The 20942-nt window shown below is 40.9% G+C and overlaps 1 protein-coding gene across 3 annotated transcripts in view; it reads left to right on the plus strand.

The window, feature by feature from the left end:
• Positions 1 to 20942, plus strand: part of LOC145989795 (uncharacterized) — a 241339-nt gene that overhangs the window by 85473 nt on the left and 134924 nt on the right. For all 3 annotated transcript variants that reach the window (XM_083125140.1, XM_083125141.1, XM_083125142.1), the window contains exon 3: positions 4543 to 4728. In XM_083125140.1, coding sequence (XP_082981266.1) covers positions 4543 to 4728 — 186 coding nt within the window. The remainder of the gene's footprint in view (positions 1 to 4542; positions 4729 to 20942) is intronic.

The following is a 20942-nucleotide window of genomic DNA, read 5'->3' on the forward strand; positions in this document are numbered from 1 at the left end:
GTTTACCACCTTTTCTTGCCTTTCATGTTATTTTTTTAGGAATACTGGGCCAATGGGAAGAGTTATGACCTCCACAAATCCCCCTTGGGCACGCCCTGAGTATAACTGTGTGTAAGAAAAAAAAAGTTCATATTCAATGCCAATTTGATGTGTTTTTATTTTTATTTTGGGGTGATTTTTAAGTGCCTAAATAGTGCCTTTTCTTATTTTATAGCGCCGTTTTAAGTACCTATTTTCATAATTTTTGGTGCCTATTTGAGAAGTTTTTAGTGCCTATAAATCCGCACCCTAAATATAACAATGTATTTTGTATTACTACTACTAAATCAAATTTACATCACCGACATCATCCTCTCCGGTTGACACCATTTACTGTCGTCAGCATTGATGACAGCCGACACGCAGGTCGACTTCCGTTCTCACCCCCCCGAAGCTACCGGGTTCGAATCACGGTCACGGCCTGGGCATTTTTGTTCTTTGCCGATTATACCTTCACCAATTTCATCCAGTCGTTGCTTCTCATCACCGCGATTAGCCAAAAATGGTAGAAAAGCATGAGATCCGAGCAACCGTCCGGGGCACCACACCCTTCCGGCCGTCAAATCCGTGCGACCCCTTCAATAGGCTATTTGTTTTAAAAAGAGCTGGATTCTGTAGACAAAAATTAAGTGAATTGATTGAATTAGGTTGTTTTACGTCGCTTTTCTTCCACTTTTGGCTAATCGCGACGATATGATGAAATTGATAAAGGGATACTTATGCCCAGGCCGGTATCGAATCCGGGACCCCTGTCTTCGTATCGCTCTGTTCTAACTACTCTGCCACGAAGGCCAGCAAAAAGTTAATTAAAATTCCCGCTGGATAACACTAATAAGCAGAGGCGTCTCGTGAACGCATGCGATGCATGCTGCGCATGCGTCAATTGTGGCAAAAAGGACAGCTTGCTCTGCGACGACATTCATGAGCGCTTCTACATTCTAATGTCTTCATATAGATTTCACTTCAGATCCAGGAAATGTAATATAAGCTTAGTTGAGCGCTCTCGTGTAAAATAAATACTTCTCCTATATGAAGAAATTAGAATGTAGAAATGCTCATTAATGTCGTCGCAGAGCAAGCTGTCCTTTTTCCCCCAATTAACGCATGCGTTCACGAGACGCCTCTGCTAATATGTATATTGGGAAATCATGCAGCAATTTAAGCTAAGAGATTACCGTTATTTTGTTATCATTATATAGATATTGAATACATACAATAACACTTAAAGCATTTTAGAAATAAGGCTATAATTTTCATAGTTGAAATCGTAAATACATAACATAGTCTTTTTTTTTTATCTAGGGGTGGTCGAAAGTAGGGGAACCAGGGCGGAAAGTTAGGGTTGAAATTAGTGGTTGCACCAAAAATCCTCCCCGCCCGGTTAAGAGTTTTATCCGGAGCCACTCCTGTATAAAAGCGACGCCAAGTAACAAAACTGCAAAATACGTTGGTTGCCTTGAAGAGTTGTAGATCTTTCTCGATGGCACGATTTCTTCGCTAACTTAGCAGACACGGCGTAGACTTGTTTCGTGAAAGGCATTGTTCTCCCGTCGTCAGTGTGTTCCAGTGCAGGCCAAGGCGCGCAACTTCAGAATCAGAACAGTCTCTCCTCTTTACCCATGACCCACCGGGACTGACGGAAGTCGCTTCACGCTGGCTGACCTTGCTTGGGAAGAAGAGACTTAATATATGAATTGTTACAATTGTTTTTATCCAAGGCTTCTTTTTTTAAACTCACCTCGCGACTTCCAATGGCAGTGTACTATTGTTTGTTTTGATGTCGAAGATATCTCTCTCTCTCTTTGCAGCCAACATCCGAGTTGGCGTGCAAATTTATTGCCAAAGCATACTTTGTTATGGTGGGAACTACTGTTTAGTGAGACAAGGTTGAATTATTGTTGTAAGTGATTTATTATTTGCCTCTGATCCCAGGTGAGGTCAATGGCGTACCCAGGGAAGGGTTTGATGGGGCTGAAGCCTTGACGTGAAAATAATGAAAAATAAAATTTCGAGTTTACATGTTGATTATTTTACGTCGCTTTTCTGCCACCTTTAAACACATGTGAACGACACAACACAAACCTCATACAGTGTGGCCGTGGGTCGAAGGCTCCACAGCCTCGTTAGCCTGCAATAATGCAGTTCAGGATGTAAATCTACTACATGGAAGAGAGGTTGACATTTGGATTCAGAGAAAATCACCTCTTTGCCACAGTTTATAGTTATATAAATGAATATTTACATGTATGATATTACCCTACAACAATATTTTGTTGTGTATCAATCATCGTATATTGTGCTTTGAAGAAAATCAATATGAAAACAAACACACACAAGAAATTCAAGACGAGCCCTAGATCGAGGCGGACTTGTAAAAGGCGAGACTTGAAGAGACCGAAAACAAGACATATCTCTGTAAAATCGAGATGGATCCGAGTCTGTACATCTCGTTGGGCACTTAGATACAACAGATATTTGAAAAGTTTACCTAAATCAATATGTGACTTCTTCTGATTTCTTAAGCGGATATCTACCTGATTACCTATAGGGGTGTATGTAAGTCATATATTTAGTTTATAGTAATTACAGAGCCAATCCATTAGTAGCAACTGTGGCCAGTGGCGGCGATTGGGTTCCAAAACTGGGGCTCAAGGACAGTTTACTTTCCATTGGTAGATAAGGGTTAGCATAGTGCGGGATCAAAAGTTACAAAAAGTGGGGGCAAATGCCCCCCCATAATTGCCGCCACTTTTATACGGTGTGAAAGTTTTTGACACATTGTAGCCTATACTTTGTAATTACTAGAGCCCGGAAGTTCAGGCATTTCTTTTGGTTAAAATAGGCAGGGAAAAAGGAATTTATAATGTAGAAAATAGGCACCAAAAGCAAAAATAAAATAAAAAACAGGCACAATAAAACGAATAAAATAACAAATTCTAAGTCACTTATATTCATAATTTTAATTAAGCAGTTATTTACATGGAAATAACATTTTGCTTTCCTTTGTTGCCTTGATTTCACATAACCCTTTTTAATTCAAATTTTCTCATAGATTATGTCAGAAAGAATGCTTTTTCTTAACAAAAAATGATCTCTCTACTCCGACAGAAGTAATTTTTGCACTCATGAACAGGCTATTGTAGCTTAATTCATATCGCCAAGTAAATAATTTCCACCTTTAAGACTATCACATCCTATTACAAATAATGTTTTTTTAAATAAAAATAAGTTATATGCATTAAATAAAATAATCGAAAATTTTGTTGAAATAATGGCCAAAGTATATAACCTATATATCTGTAAAGAGTCAGGTATGTCTGAAGAAGGTGCATGGTAAAGTATATTTGTTTACAGGTAAACCTTTTTGAACGAACGAGATCGAGGTCTGGGTCTCGTATAGACTACTAGTATGAAAGAGTCTGGTCTCGCTCTGGTGTTGAATTTTACACGGTCGTCTCGGTCTCGCCTCGAGAGACGAGAAGAGACCTAGAGTTGTCTCTGTATGAAAGCATGAATGTGTAGATATTGTCGTTCTTCATCATACGCCGCCATTTTCCCTTACTGTGGACAAAATGGACGACTATAATATTTGGCGCCAGTAAACCTATATTAAAATGTCTCTCCACTATGTCGAGATAAAGTCACTCAAGTGAAAATGTTAATGGAGGGTGACTATATTCTTGTTTGCCTGTAAACTTATATTTCTGCATTGTGTTATGTTTCCATTGTATATGCACATTTTTTTTATTGTTAATAATGTACAGTGGGATCCATGAGTATTCCCGTGCAAATTGTCCATGATTATTTTCATTATTTTTTCTCTTACATCCTATATGAGCTGGTGTAGAAATTCTCAACAGCTTGTTTTGAGTTTTCTTTTAATTCTTGAAGCTCTTATTGGGTCAAATAAAGTACTCGAACATGGTGATTTTATTTATTTATTTCTGCTTTGCACTTGTACAGAACCTCCAATTACAGAAGGCGTACACTGTGTTTGATTAATAGAATAGAAATTACATGGAAATATACAAACACATGTTAATTGATTCACATACAATACATATAACATACAACATACGTAACACATGAGATATATATATACTTATCTACATACATTTAGGCAAGAGGTTTATACGTAATTCACAAGTATTGCACACTGGAAATCAATATTCTATAAGAATATAGACAATTTGCACGGTAATATTCATGGATCCCACTGTACAAGTTAAAATATGTTTTTAGTGTGCTTTGCTTATTATGTGATTTCAAATACGTGAGAGTTTTCGATGCCAAGTACCCTTTAAAATTCTTTTTTTGCAAATCTAAAACATTGAAAGTGCATTGTAAGTATTCAATTTATTTATTTTAATTATTTTTAATAAATTTATTACTCCAAACTATTTTCCTTATGCTGCAACCTATTAGTAAACTTGTGTATGTTTGGAAGATATTTTTATTATTTCTTATTTTTCGAAAATTAATGGCTATTTCTAACTATTGCAGGCCAGGAAGACCAAGATGCGTACCTTCGACGTCATTCGTCAGTCAGTGACGTCCCCCTCCCGGATAGCAATGTTCTCCGTAAGGTTGCCAGCCTCACGCTCGACAAGGCAACTTTGGAGCAAAGGATTTTCAAGCCCAAGTTTGTTCCCGAGAAGCTCGACTTTCAGATATACGAGAAGTTTGAAGGTAAGCAGTTTGTACATATCTTTAAGTGTGGTAATAAGTTTCATGTCCCTGCAAATCTAAGGATGTAATGTGATTTGTCTTCAGTTTCCACATGACAGTGTTGCCAACCTTGCGATAAAGAAATGCGTCGTTTAAACTCTGAAATTTATGCTAAATGCTGCAATATTGTGCTAGGATGTATTGTTATTGGATTGTTGTAGTTTAAACGCAATTTATTCATATACTTTTGGAGTTTTGAACTATACATTATTGATTTTCTGTATAGTTATGCAATGTGAATTTCTTCCATCAAATTAACTACATTGGGGTTGTAGGATTTTCAGAAAATTCAGCGACAAGAAACAGCTGCACACTGATTTTATTCATGACCTGAACTTTCTACAGATTTCCTGCCACAAAGTATTCCTCGTGAGTAAAACTGGGAAGAATGAGAAGAGGGTGGACCAGGGAGTGGATGGGGAAGTTTGTCCCTAGGTCGGCATATTCCCCTTTGTTCAAAACATGATCTCTGGAGAAATTGAAATAAGACTAGGAGATAATTTTATTTCTGATTTTGAACCCAAACTTCTATCTATCAGGAAAGAGTTTTCAGATTATGCTAGATTTGACCATTAAGTCAAGAGTGCTTTGAGAAACATTGGTTGATCCAATGTGATGATGTTTGTGTGATTTACTCTTTTATTGCCCACAATTACAGTGCAATGTGGAGTGAATGCATATCTGGAAGTAAAGAAATTGCTGGTTTCCCTGGATGATCACCTTTTCGATCATTTGCCAGAGGACTTGCTGCACACGCACTCGTCTTCTGTCGTCCATATATGTTCGTGATTGTCCACTTATCCATTCTTATCTTCGCGACTAGCCAAAAGTGGCAGAGGAACGACGTAAAATAAACTAATACAAATCAAATCAAACCGGAAAAGCCTTAGCCAGAGCTACTAGGGGTCATTTTATAGTTTATGAAGCACTCTCCACGCTACTCGAAGAAGCATAGTGCACATTGCAAATGAACATTTTTCTCAGATCGTTGGCCGGCTCAATTCAAAAGTAGACGAAGGGCTCTGTCGTCCAGACTCAAAGCCACTATAATCCTCCTTGGGACTTGCGTTGTGATGTTTTCATCAATTGCATCTTATTACTCCTCATTCTCATCTTCGCGACTAGCCAGGAATGGCAGAAAAGAGAAGTAAAATCAATCGATCAACAGGGTGCTAGGGTGCCAAACAGGTTCAAATTATCCAAGGTTTAGCAGCATTCTCCTAGGGTAGGCATAGAAGAGTACACCTCGTGCTCCGATTTTTTTTAGGAGCCAGTCCCTTCTGGCATCGTGAAAGTACCTTCATTTATTACGGACGACAGTACTCTAAATGCACTTGTTACAGCCAATTGAATCCACATTGTGGAACTGTTTCCACCTACATATCAAGCCGCTTAGCGATGGACATGTTATCTTATTTATTAATCAACCCTCGTATATTTGCTTTCATGCAAAATAAAGAAGGGTGTATATTTCGTAACTATAGTATTACAGTATCATTACGAAAGAGCAGTGGCGGCGATTGGGTTCCAAAACTAGGGGAGCCAAGGTGACAAAACTGGGGGGGGGGGGGGCAATGACAGCTTACTTGCCCTCGTAAATAAGGTTTACCATAGTGCGGGGGCAAAAAGAAAAGAAAACTGGGGTAAGAGAAGGTGAGAGAAAGAAATGCGGAACAGAGAAAGAATAACAAAAGTGGCAAAAATTGTGGGGGGGGGACAACTGCCCCCTGCCCCCCCTGACGGAAATGTGTCATGAGCTCTAAGTTCAACTCTCGTGACTCCCATTTGCAATTCCTTCCCAGGCTAGGATTTAGGGGGTTTTTGGCGGGCTAAAGCCCCGGACATCAATCTGCAAAGGGGCTCCAGTGAGGAAAAGTTGCTTTGAAAAGAGGTAAAAAATGATGATGATAGATTTGAAATCACCTGATATAAAACTGAAATTGTGTTGGGGAAGGGGGGGTGGGTGTTGTTAGCCCTGGGTCTCCACATAAATAAATACGGACATGTTCCTCTCACGTAAACCTTTTTGAACTTTTGACCAGTTGTTGATTTCAACAAGAGCAAAATGCAAAGAAAGCCAATTATGTCATCATCTTGTGGTCCCGAGTTCAGTGCCCGGTGGAGGCACATGGTGGTACTGACCACTCTTTAAGCTGTAGCTGAAGTCCCGACTAGCCTGTCTGTGCAAAAAGTGGTCTTAAAACTCAAACACAAGTTAAACAAAGCCAGATGCTATTTTCTGTGAAATTAAGTAGTTGGATCTCCTTTTCATTCGAACATTTACTGAGGTTTAATTTTTCGACCTCGTGTTGGAATTTGACCCCTCCCCCTCCTCTTCTTTCGTTTGGGGATTGTTTGGGATAGATTAGTGTATGTATTACTATTTGTGTTATCAATGTGTGAAAATTCGTGTATCTTAAGTATTCATTATACTTGTCGCCACTAGGTGGCAGGACAGTGCAGACTCTGCTTCGGAGACTGTGCAGGGCGTGGTACTTATCGGGAAATACCCGCACTGTACGAGAGAACAGCGAGAGACATTGCTACACGGTGGTCGACTCCATTCCAATGTAGTCCAGTGTCAGTGTACATTAAATAGCGTATATAATCAGTCCAGTGTTTAAATAAGAAACGCAACATTTTATGGTCATCTCCGGGCAGGATTAGTTTACCAAGTGAACAATCTCTGTGAGATATGACGTGTTACGCATCAGAACAAACGTCTCAGTTCGCCCGCCATGGAAAGAACGAGTGTTTTCGCGCGGTGTCGAAGTGACTTTGTATGCAGTGTTCCAGTTACAGATGTGTACTGCCATTCGTACTTACGTCCATGTACGGTTGAATGTTATGTGCTCAATCGTAGAACTTTCTGTGTTACAGTACTTATTTCGTATTACGTGTAATTTTCGATCACAACCGTTACGCGTGTGGTTTGAACAGACATTCCGTATCGTTATCGTGCGTACGTCGAATGTTTTGTTAGGAGACTTGAGTTATACACGGTAGTATTCAGTGGACAATAAGTTATCTGCTACGAGAACTCATCACGGGACTGAGTATCATACATTTGGACAGTTTCGATCATCCACTACAGTATCCTGCTGTCGGCTGAAGTGACGTCATCGCCAACACCCAGGGAAGCTTCAGGTCAAGGTCAGTAGTTAGCTAGGCTCGCACCATATTTTGTTTACTCTTTCCTCACGTACTATTTCCTGCATATCTTGCCCTCATTCCTTCGCGATGGATGAAGAAGAGAAAAGAGTGTTGATACGCAAGAGAGCTGGATTTAGGGGCCAGTTAACACGAACACAAGCATTTGTCAATGCCTTTGAAGATACGGGGGAAGTTCAAGAAGTAAGGGTCCGTTTACAGAATTTAACACCTTTGTGGGAAAAATACGATGAAGTTCAAACACGTTTAGAAGTAGAAGATATAAACGAGAATCATGAACCTCATAGGGGGGATTTTGAAGAAGTTTACTACAAGGTACGGGGTAAAATGGAATCCATTATAGAGAAACATAAACAAGCACAAGCTGCACCTACAGATGGATCGGATGTTGTAAACAATGCTTCATCATTAGGCACCAAGCACATTAAATTACCCACGGTATCTTTACCCACGTTTCACGGTAATTATCAGGATTGGTTAGCATATTCAGATGCATTTCAGGCTATGGTTCACACAAATGACAATATTCCTAAAATACAGAAATTCCACTACTTGCGTTCATCATTAGAATCTGAAGCAAGAACACTTATCGATACTTTGCCCATGACTGACTCAAATTACGATATTGCATGGCAATTGTTGAAAGATAGGTATGAGAATAAACGACTGATAGCAGCAAGTCATGTCAATAGCATCTTGCATGTGAACGCAGTTAACAAGGAAAATGCCACAGAATTACGTCAGTTCATTAATGACATCACCAGTAACTTAAATGCTCTTCGAGCCCTTGAATTACAAACACCGTTAGAAGATGTTATTTTGATACATCATTTTTTGGCTCAACTTGATTCTCACACAAGAAGGGAATGGGAATTAAGCCATACCGATCAGTCATTCCCTACACTAAAGGAACTGTTCACCTTTCTAGAACAAAAATGTCAAGCTTTGGAATCAATGAAGTCTGTTCACGTAAACAAAAATGTCAATGAACACAAGGTTAGCCCTAAACAGAAACACATCTGTCAGTCAAATTCTTACCTGACAACTACAAATACACAATGCTATTTCTGTAAATTAGCACATTCCTTATATTCATGCAAGTCTTTTGCAGGCGCAAGTCTGAAGCAGAAACAAGAGTGTGTGCGCAACAACAAACTTTGTTACAATTGCCTCAGATCGAATCATAATTTAAGAAACTGTACTTCAGGTAATTGTAGGCGCTGTGGATTGAAACACAATTCACTGTTGCATCCAGACGAAGGCGGTAAACGAGGAGGTCCTCTAAGGCAAGACCAACCAAGGAATGACTCACCAGACACGAGGAATGAAGCTGCAAGGACAACTTCAGTACAATCTTCATACTGCACATTTAAGAGTAAACCAAGATCACACGTTCTGCTATCAACAGCTTTAGTAGAAGTCGTCGATTCTAGGGGACAGCCACATACATGTAGAGCTCTCCTGGACAGTGGGTCTCAGTCAAATTTCATCAAGGAAGATCTTGTCCAGAGACTACAGTTGCGAAAGCAGAAAAATCATATTCCAATCAGAGGAATCAATAATGTTTCATCGGAAGCCAAGCACAGTGTAGACATTCAGCTGCGCTCAAGAGTGTCAGACTTCCAGACTTCACTTACTTGTCTGATACTCCCACGCATCACAGGGAACGTACCTTCTCAAGTTATTCATCATGAACATTGGAAGCTATCAACCGACATTGAGTTAGCAGATCCAGATTTCTACAAACCAGAAGGGATAGATCTACTAATTGGATCAGAACTTTACTTGCACTTACTTCTTCCTGAAAGACAAACGAGAGATGAAAACTATCCAGTTCTTCAAAATACTGAATTAGGTTGGATTTTAGCTGGTCGGATGGAACAGCCTGTAGAACCTAGTACACCCACAGTAGCATGTTTTGTACGCATGGAGGATAATTTGGATTCTCAATTACGGCGTTTTTTCGAGTTGGAGGAAATGTACTCGAAACCAAAAACAGCTGAAGAAGTAGATTGTGAAAACCACTTCAATCAACACACCACCAGAGATGAAACAGGGCGTTTCATTGTTCGTCTCCCATTTCGATCAGATCATACAGAGCTAGGACATTCATACAACCAGGCATTATTCAGATTACATCAGTTAGAGAAGAGGTTTCAACAACAACCAGAGTTGAAAGAGGAGTATGGCAGAATAATCGAGGAGTATGACATGTTGGGACACATGAAGCCAGTACAACCAGATCCAAATGAAGCTGATGACGTGTCATACTATTTACCACATCATCCCGTATTCAAACCTAGCAGCAGCAGCACGAAGACCAGAATTGTTTTTGATGCATCAGCAAAAACAACAAATGGAGTCTCATTAAACGATATACTGATGGTCGGTCCAACTACACATGACGATCTTCAGTCTATAGCTCTTCGCTTCAGAACGCACAAGGTTGTATTTACGGCAGACGCCGAGAAGATGTTCAGACAAATCCTGATTCATCCAGATGACACTAAGTTTCAACGCATACTTTGGAGAAAATCTACAGATATGCCAGTACAAACGTTCGAGCTCACAAGAGTCACATTTGGTTTGGCATCATCACCGTTTTTGGCGACCAAAACATTGCAGCAGTTAGCTGAAGAGGAAGCAACCAAGTTTCCGAATGCATCCAAAGTTTTACAACGAGATGTTTACGTTGATGACCTCCTCACTGGAGCCAACAGTATTGAAGAAGCTAGACAATTGCAAGGAGAACTAATCGATTTACTGAATTCAGCAGGATTCACTTTGAAGAAATGGTGTTCTAATCATCCAGAACTTCTTGAAGCAGTACCAGCTACTCATAGAGAAATGCAACTACCATTTCAGTTTGACAAGGGAGCGAGCGTTACGGCTTTAGGCCTCACGTGGGATCCAGTCACCGATAAATTGCAAGCAAATAACAAGGAGATAGTGTCATGTTTTGAAGACAACATCACTAAACGACAAGTAGCTTCTATTGTCGCATCAATCTTTGATCCTTTGGGACTAGTGAGTCCAATAGTAATTTCTTACAAGATATTTCTACAACAATTATGGTTCCATAACATGGAATGGGACGATAAGTTACCAGATAAACTCAACATGGAGTGGAAACGTTTGTTTCGACAGTTACCAAACATTAATCAGATACAAGTTAGCAGATTTGTGCTAGTTCAAGGAAAAGTGGTTGACATTCAACTCCACGGATTTTCAGATGCATCGCAAGTTGCATATGGCTGTTGTTTGTATCTTAGATCAACAAATGAAAATGGTGAAACCACTGTACATTTACTTTGTTCACGTTCGCGTGTGGCACCTATAAGAAGAATCACTCTTCCTCGTCTTGAATTGTGCGCTGCCTTGTTGCTGGCGAAACTAACACACAAGGTGTTACAACTACTACAATTGCAAGTCAGTAGAATCAATCTATGGACCGATTCGAAGATCGTACTGGCGTGGCTCGCATCACCTGCAAGACGATGGAAAACCTTTGTAGCGAATAGAGTTTCACAAATTCAAGAATGTACGAAGCCTCAGTACTGGAAACATGTAGTGTCAGCACAGAACCCCGCAGATTTAATCAGCAGAGGGACAAATGTAGACTCACTACACACCTCTCAAATGTGGTTTCATGGCCCTGATTGGCTATCACTTCCAGCAACAGCATGGCCTTCGAGTCCAACATCGTCAAGGGATGATGACTTCAAACTCGACGAACTTGAAGAACAAAGAACAACTACAGTAAGTCTAGTCACAAATGCACCAACAATAGAATTTATCAGCAGATTTTCGTCGTTATTGAAACTTCAAAAAGTGATTGCATATTGTTTGAGATTTCTACACAATGCGAGGAACAAACAAGAGAAACACATAGGATCATTGTCAGCAAGTGACTTAAGATCAGCATTGCATACTTGCATTAGAAGCGTGCAACACGAAGTTTATGGCAAGGAAATACGAAAATTGTCTTCTAACAGTCAGGTGTCAAAGGATAGTCAACTTTCAGACTTGCATCCTTTCCTCGATAACAAGCAAGTACTCAGAGTTGGAGGAAGACTTAGACACTCGCAGCTACCATATGATAGCAAACATCAAATCATATTGCCACCGAAGCATCATTTAACTGAATTGATCATTCTTTCAGAACACCACCGGTTATTACATGCAGGACCACAACTCCTGATATCTTCATTACGACAGGAGTACTGGATACCAAGAGCCAGACAAGTGGTCAGAACTATTCTGCATAAGTGCCTCATTTGTTTCAAATTAAGAGCATCTATTTCCAACCAACTCATGGGACAATTACCACCATCCAGAATACAGTCCACTAGACCATTTCTAAACACTGGAGTTGATTACGCTGGACCAATTATCATAAAGCCGTCAATCACTAGAAGCAAATCAAGGCTGAAAGCATATGTAGCAGTATTTGTATGCTTTGCCACAAAGGCCATACACCTAGAATTGGTCGGAGATCTCAGCACCAAGTCATTCATTTCAGCTTTGCGAAGATTTACGGCACGCAGAGGAAAATGTTTGAACTTGTACAGTGACAACGGAAGAAATTTCGTCGGTGCCAATCGTGAATTACAAGACTTGAAGAATTTATTCCAATCATCAGACTTCAACAAGTCTTTAGAAGACCATGCAGCTCAGGAAGGATTCAAATTGCATTTTCTACCACCTAATAGCCCAAATATGGCTGGACTTTGTGAAGCAGGAGTGAAGTCCATGAAGCATCACCTGAGGAGAATCGTAGGGAACTCTGCTCTCACTTTCGAAGAACTTGAAACACTCTTAGTTCAAATCGAAGCCTGTCTTAACTCCAGGCCCCTCACAGTATTGTCACATGACCCTACAGATCCCAGTTTTATAACCCCTGGCCATTTCCTTATTGGTGCACCCCTAACTAGTTTTCCTGAGCCTAGTCTAACTAACATCAAAGAATCCAGTTTATCCAGATGGCAGAGATTGCAGCAGATGTACCAACAACTATGGGACCGTTGGTCAAAGGACTACTTGCATTCCCTGCAGCAGAGGGCCAAGTGGAACACCCAAAAGAAGAATTTGGAACCAGGAACAGTGGTTTTAGTGAAGGAAGATCACCTACCTCCACTTACATGGAAACTTGCTATAGTTGAACAAGTGCATCCTGGTGCGGATGGACTAGTGCGTGTTGCAACTGTTCGCACTTCGTCTTCAACTTATAAACGTCCAGTTAACAAACTAGTGCCTCTTCCAGTAGATCATTAGTTGTACTTTTGTTGATCGACTCGATCAAGAGGGGGGACTATGTTTGGGATAGATTAGTGTATGTATTACTATTTGTGTTATCAATGTGTGAAAATTCGTGTATCTTAAGTATTCATTATACTTGTCGCCACTAGGTGGCAGGACAGTGCAGACTCTGCTTCGGAGACTGTGCAGGGCGTGGTACTTATCGGGAAATACCCGCACTGTACGAGAGAACAGCGAGAGACATTGCTACACGGTGGTCGACTCCATTCCAATGTAGTCCAGTGTCAGTGTACATTAAATAGCGTATATAATCAGTCCAGTGTTTAAATAAGAAACGCAACAGGGATGATAGTAACTGTAACGCGTTATGATTTTGAGTTAAGTTACTCAACTCCTCTGCATATGACCGTGAATAAAAGTTGAAAAATGAAGTTTCTGCTCTGTGACGTCACCGTTTAATGGTTCGTGGCCTGAGGAGAAGAGGGGGAATACGCGTGAGTCACGCAGGTATGTTCGAGATGGGGGGGGGGGGGGGACTGCCGAGTGATCGATAGGGTTACGTATGAAGCATACAATAATTTTAAGCTGTTGCGTCCCTTAGGCGTCGTCAGATTATTTTTTTGTAGGGGCTGCCAGGACGTTCTTATTAAAAATTGTAATTATTCCCTTGACATGTCAGTTCTTTTCTCCAAATCTCCTGTTGGATAGCAGAGATAGATAATAATACCGAAATGACAATTATAAACTAATGAGGTGTAAGGGTTGGCCCTTTATGTAGACATCCAAATGCATCCTGGCCTGCATTTTGCAGGCTAACGAGGCTCTAGCATCTGCACTTACGGCCAGTATAAGCACAGAGAAGATAATTTAAAATTATCTTCTCTGTGGTATAACCCTCTGTGGGGCTTGTGTTGTGTGCATTTTCTTTAATACAGTAAAACCTCGTTAATCCGGACTAATGGAGGGATAAGTTGACCGGTTTAACGAAAGTCTGAAATAACTTAAGAGAATAGATAGTAGAAAGTGCATTAAAACTCCGTTTATAACAAAAAAACACGTTTATTATGGTGCATTTAAAGGATATAGCCCTAAATACACTATACAATACAGAGTTTTACGAGAATAGCTATGCCACGGGTATTCCTGTGTCCAGATACGTCTGCTGAGCTCATGCGTCAGTTGTGGGAAAAGAATGATTACTTGCTTTCACTACATTTCTTGGATCTGAAGTGAAAGCAAGTAATCATTCTTTTTCCACAATTGACGTATGCAAAGCATGTACCGCATGCGCTCAGCAGACGCCTCTGCCTGTGTCTTCTTCCCGAAAGTCTGCGGGAAACAGAATTTCATCAGTGGTTGACTGCCTTTTCTTTGGGAAGTTCTCCCATGGACGTTGGATCCCTACGTATTCTTAGCCGTTACGGAGCAATATGACGAATGCGATTGTTGACTTCTGGCCACATTTGCGTAAAACCTTCCATTCTGTTCTTCTTTTTCTTTTGCCTGTCCGGATTAAGCGAAGTCCGGCTAATCGGGATCCGGATTAACGAGGTTTTGCTGTATTCGAACAGTACAGTATGATGAGATAGCCCACATCTTGAACTCTGCCACAAGCCACTGGTTCATCCCCCATTCTCCTTCAGAATTTTGGCTTAATGCAAGTTTGGAAATCACAATCGGCAACTGATTTTCAGATTCGTATTCGCTTATTCACAAACAGGACCTCCCCGAAGGAATAGTGGTAGCGTCGTCGCCTTGTAATCAAGGGGTCCCCGGTGGAGGCACATAGGGGTTCGGATCCTACTTTAAACTGTAGGTCCAGTCCCGATTAACCTTACTGTGCATAAAGTGGACTTTTTAAAAGCTCAAACTCAATCAATCAATCAAAAGCTTATGCACAAACAACACCCATATGTCCGTGACAGTGTATGACGGTCTGCTTCTCCCCAATACCAGCACAAAGCACTGCCATAAATCTTGGGATTTCGAAACCAACCACAAATAAGTTGCCAAGCGCCTTTTCCTTCACTGACTGGACTGGCGCGGATGTACACACGCATGTTGTTCCTACAAGAGGAAGATCCTGCAACACCCTCAGACGTCAACTGTGGCACGCTCTGTGGTTTCTGGTGGAAAAGTGGGGGGCAGGGACGTCAAACCATGGCCAGAACTATGCAAGAATCAAGAGTTGTACTCGAGCTAGCTGCAAATCCGGTTTTGCCTACCCGCGTGGGTGGGACCGTGACATGACAAAAGGCCCGTCTGTTCCCGGTCGCGATCTGCGAGTAAGTGCTTCTGCCATGGAAATTTCACGTCCTGCTGTGGGTGTTGATTCGGTGCGGTGTCCCGTTCCCTTCCGCCGCAGAGCGCAACTAATCAAATGGAAGCGTGAAAGTATAATGATTCGCGGAGTTACTGCCTCGGGATGAGAAGAAGATGAAAAGACCCATTCAGATGTTTCATTGTGTTTGCACTGCCTTGGGAGGAAGACAAGCGACGTAAAAAATAATGCAACGCTGTACACGACAGTACGGTAAATTGTGAAGCACCGCCACCGTTGAAGTTTAAAAACGCTTTCCTACCACTCCATGACATCTAAAATTAAGCTATCACCTCTTTTTGCTTCTAGTTTCAAGTGATCGCCTTTTCTTGCATTCATTTTGGGCCTCCCCGATGGCGTAGTGGTCATCGCATTGTAAGCAAGGAGTCCCGGGTTCGATACCTGGTGGAGGCACATTGCACAGTTGTTCGGATTCCACTTTACACTGTATGCCCAGTTCCGATTAGCCTATCTGTACATAAAGTGGTCTTAGAAACATCAATTCAAACGATCAATCTTACATACCATCTAAAATTAAGCAATCACCCACTCCTAGCATCTACAATCCATAAATCACTCCACTGGCATCTAAAACTCAAACGATTACCACCTCCCTGACATCTAAAAGAAAGCGATTTCATTCTCTCGGGCATTTAAAATTAGGCGATCACCCTCATGACGCCATAAAACAAACGATCGTCCAGGGTTCTAATCCAGGCCTGGTCATAGGTCTTTGTGAGGAACCCCTCATCTATACAATTGTATCACCACTCATCCTCATCGTTGCGATTAGCCAAAATTGGCAGTAGTGTTGCCCACGAGACGAGACTTTGGCCTGTCTCGTCTCGTGGAAATGATGTCTCGTCTCGAAAATATTCGTTTGTCTCATGACACATGGTCAATCTCGTATCGTCTCGAATTTTTAAAAACATGTCCCGTCTCGTCCCGTGGGCAACACTAATTGGCAGAAAAACGAAGTATAATAAAACAAATCAATCAATTATTAATCCCCCTCTTACGTATACTATCTTGAACACACCCAATAATATGGATAATATCCCAGCTCTCAAAAAACATAAGTTAATAAAATGAAAAAAGGACACACCCCTAACATCCATAGCCTAATCGACTTACGTTGATAATGCAATAATTCTTTTAAAATCATATTCAAAATTAACTCCCACCCCCTGCCATAAATATTGTCAAAGCAGAAAGTATCATACAATACGATACAATAAAAACCTTAGAAAAGTAGGATTTTTCGAATGGTAATTTGCGTTGTTGCGAACGAATAGTGGAAAGTGGATTATAAATGTGTAAAATGTTTGACTGATTTTTGCCTGTCCCTACTTTGAAAAATCCTGGGTCTCTTTACGTATTTTAACCTAGCCAATATTTGCTCCTCTCTAAGAGTAGTGGATAGGAACTGGTGTCAGAACTTCACCCTCTTTCTAGACCACCTTTTCTTAATCATATGGAACAATGTTGTCAGTTTTCTCCATCCTCCTATTTATATTTGAATTCAAAATGTTTTTTCGTTAGATAATGATACAGCTCACAATAAAAAATGCCACTGGTGGCTTCTATTCTCCGTCAGTGGCGAACACTCCCTTTAAAAGAGGGGTAACGGGAGCTACAAAAACAACCACTCACCCCTTCATATTTCAAGTAAGGATGTACAGTAGGTATATATGTGTGACAGTCTTATCTTTCTTTTCGTACGCATTATGTTGACAAATAACAGAAATATACAGGCTTATATTCAAAGGAGCAGAAATAAAAAGGAACATGAAAAAATAAAAAAATAAAAATGTGGATATGAAATTAGAAATTAACATAAACTGTAATAATAATGTCGTCAAATGTACTTAAAATTTCCCTGAAATTGTGGCATTTTTAATCGAAATTCCCTTTTTCCTTTTGGCTAAAAATTCGGTCAAAATTTCCCTTCATGTGGCAACACTGAGTGGTTCTCAACCTTCATGAGCCTGTTGCCCGTCGTTTTTCAAAAGTCGATGATTCCAACAATTTTGCTCGTAAATTGCTTTCTGATTTTCTCAACATTGTACGTTAATTAATTTGTACCCTTGGAATTTAATCTTAATAAATAAATTATTGTATAATCATAGAGTGTATTAGTTCGATAATGTCTAGGCTTCTCGACAAATATAAAATGTAGTTTAAATTAGATGGCAACGAGTGAATCTAATGCAATCTCAATCTTTGAGTTTCCTCTGGCCAATATCTTTAAATTAATGTTGGCTGGAAGTCGGTTCATCCTTCCAGCTCTTAACTCTGGAAAAACCCAACAGTTAAAATTCAAATTTGGAGCCTGCACCGGTGACAGTCCCCTCTCAGCGGCTTTCGTTTCTAACCAGCACTGGCCAGAATGAATTTTCTCTTATCGCTGGTGAATCCCGAACGAAAGGGCATCTTTCCTGGTGGCTGTTAGCTTGGGCTGCAAGTCGCAAAGTTCAGGAGAACGTCTCGCGGCCGAGCATAATTGACGCCAGGGCCCGGTACCGGGTCGCGGCCCGGAGGTTGAGAAAAATGTGGAGTGCTCGTCACTGTCCTCTGTGAAGGCATGAGGGGTCACAAGCATGTCCGGAGAAGTTGACTTAGTTAGACGTTTCGTCAGGAGATGTCTCTCCACGCGGTGGTTCCTGGCAACCATAATGCTTGCAGCGCCAAACGTTGTAACGCGGCAGACGATAGAACTATTATGCGAGGAACTGAAGTCTGGCTAATATTCCGTACAGGTGAGTGTCAGAAACGAAATTCAGTAACTCAGTTTTCAAGAAGGTTTCATTTTCGTCGGAAGCGCAGCTCATCCTCGTGCCTTACAGTTTCATTGAATTTGTCCTCTCTCCGGTGAATTGTTACTGGTTCAGATTTAGAATTCCCTTATGATTGTCCCAAAATTACCTTTCTGACTTTTAAATTCACTGTTCGCTAAGGTTTTAATCAGGGTGCGAAATCCCGGGGGGGAGGGACATGGAGGAATTCCCCTACCAACGATATTGTCCTGAAATTTCCCCCACAAAGTTTTTCCGGGGGGGGAGACTTTTTGTTTTAACAACAAACATACACAATTATTTTCCGAGTCGAATGTACTTTACTGGAATAATATCGAACTAAGAACAGACAACTCTCTGGATACTGAACCCAGTAATCCCAAGAATACAGAAATTAGTCCTACTTGTTAATTATTTTCCATTTTGTGTCGTCTTTCTTTAGTTACCACAAAGCATATAAATATATTAATAAAACATAATAATAGCATTTAGATGTGAATTTTATATAGGAAACTATTATCTTCTTAATGTCTGAATTTTTGGTACTCCCATTCAGGCAAATCATTGTTCATAGAATTAGTAGTATATTAAAATCTTCAATTTGCAATTACATTTTGAATGATGGACAGTCGATATAATATTTTGTATATTTTATAATATAATATGATTATTTAATAATTAACAAATATTTAATGACACCCCCCACACATACATACACCCCCCCCCCACACACATATATATATATATATATATATATATATATATATATAGATAGATAGATAGATAGATAGATACATACAAGGGTCGTTCAAGGTTAACCGGGACTTTTATTTCTGCAGAGGAAATAGGTAGCAGAAGAAACACCAAACTGTGTCAGTTTTTCAAAGTATTCTCCTTGCGCGCCGAGGCACCGTTGCCATCGTTCTGGCAGCTCCCGAATTCCTTTGGCGTAGAAAGAACTTGGTTGTTGTCGTAGCCACTGGAGGACATCGCTCCGCAGTGCTTCGTCTGTCGTGAATTTCTTCCCTCCCAGATGGTCTTTAAGGGGTGCAAACAAATGATAATCACTGGGGGCTAAATACGGACTGTAGGGGGGATGGGGCAGAACTTCCCAGCGCATGTCGGCCAGAGTTGTTGTTGTCACATTGGCCGTGTGAGGGCGGGCATTGTCATGGAGAAGAATGACATTTCCAGACAACATCCCAGGTCTTTTCTTGCAAATGGACTTTCGTACAGCACCACTCAACAATGTGGAGTAATACTGGGCTTTAATCGTGCTCCCTTTGTCCAGAAAATCCACATGGATAACGCCCTTCATGTCCCAGAAGACACTTGCCATGATCCTTCCAGCGGACGGCTGCGTTTTGCTTTTCTTGGGGGGCGGGGAACCTTTATGCCGCCACTGCATGCTGCGTCTTTTGGTCTCTGGGGTTGAATTGTGCAACCATGTTTCATCACACGTGATGATGGATTGCAACAATTCATCACCTTCTGCTCGAAACCGATTCAGAAGCTGTTCACAGACCGTCCTGCGTGTCCACTTCTGATCGAATGTCAGCTGGCGGGGAACCCACCTTGCACAGATTTTGCGGAAACGTAAGTGGTCGTGAATGATTGTCTCAACACTCCCGACACTGATATTCACCTCGGCAGCAATATCCCGCACTGTTACTAGCAGGTTCTCAAGAATCATTTGCTCAACACGTGCGATATTCACTGGTGTGACTGCAGTCGGACTGTCCATGCGCTTCATTTGTCACCAGCTCCCGTCCTTCGTACACTCTTGTCCGCGACATCGTTTGTTCACCATACTGTGCTTGCAATCGTCTGAAAATCTCAGCTGGTTTCACTTTCTCCTTCACGAGAAATTTGATTACACACCGCTGCTCCATAGCCACAGACACACTGCTTGCCGCCATGTTCGCTGCAACTGCTGCGCATGCGCGAAATACGTCATGCCGGGCGCTAGTTACTCGCGAAGGAATACATTACGTCACCCGCATGTTTCATCCGGATCCGGCTCTTCATCGATTTTTTACGTACGAAAATCCCGGTCAACCTTGAACGACCCTTGTACATACATGCAGAGTATCATTTTAATTTTAATGACGCCCACGGACCACACAAACGTATAGAGGACATCAAAACAAACAACGTTTCTCAGTAACATTTTTTTCGTTGGTGCGTCGTTTCGGGCGCTACAGTCGATAAAACGAAAGCCCATTTTGCCGCCTGAGTGATGGCAACCCAACACAACATTTGATCTGTGACGTCATTTGTGACAACAGACACGCATCATCAGCAAAATCTAGGTCTTCTAATCTATCCATAAGGCCCCATTGTATTTCTCTTCTTTTTCCTTGTACGGTTTCCCTCATTACTGTATTTATTACCAGAAGAATTGTACGTAAGAGGCGAGAGAATACATCCCTGCTTCACTCCAGTTTCTGTTTCAAAGGGTTCTGCAACTTCTCCTTCATGAATAACTTTGCTCTTGTATTGTCGATATGACTCCTGGATTATCCTTATTAGGTATCTTATTTGTTATGCCAAACTGCTGTAATATTTGCCACATTCTTTTCCTTGCTGTAGAATCAAAGGCTTTCTCAAAATCTACAAAGATGGTATAT

The sequence above is a fragment of the Lepisma saccharinum genome, chromosome 7, assembly GCF_977018435.1.
Source record: "Lepisma saccharinum chromosome 7, izLepSacc3.1, whole genome shotgun sequence".
Taxonomy (NCBI): domain Eukaryota; kingdom Metazoa; phylum Arthropoda; class Insecta; order Zygentoma; family Lepismatidae; genus Lepisma; species Lepisma saccharinum.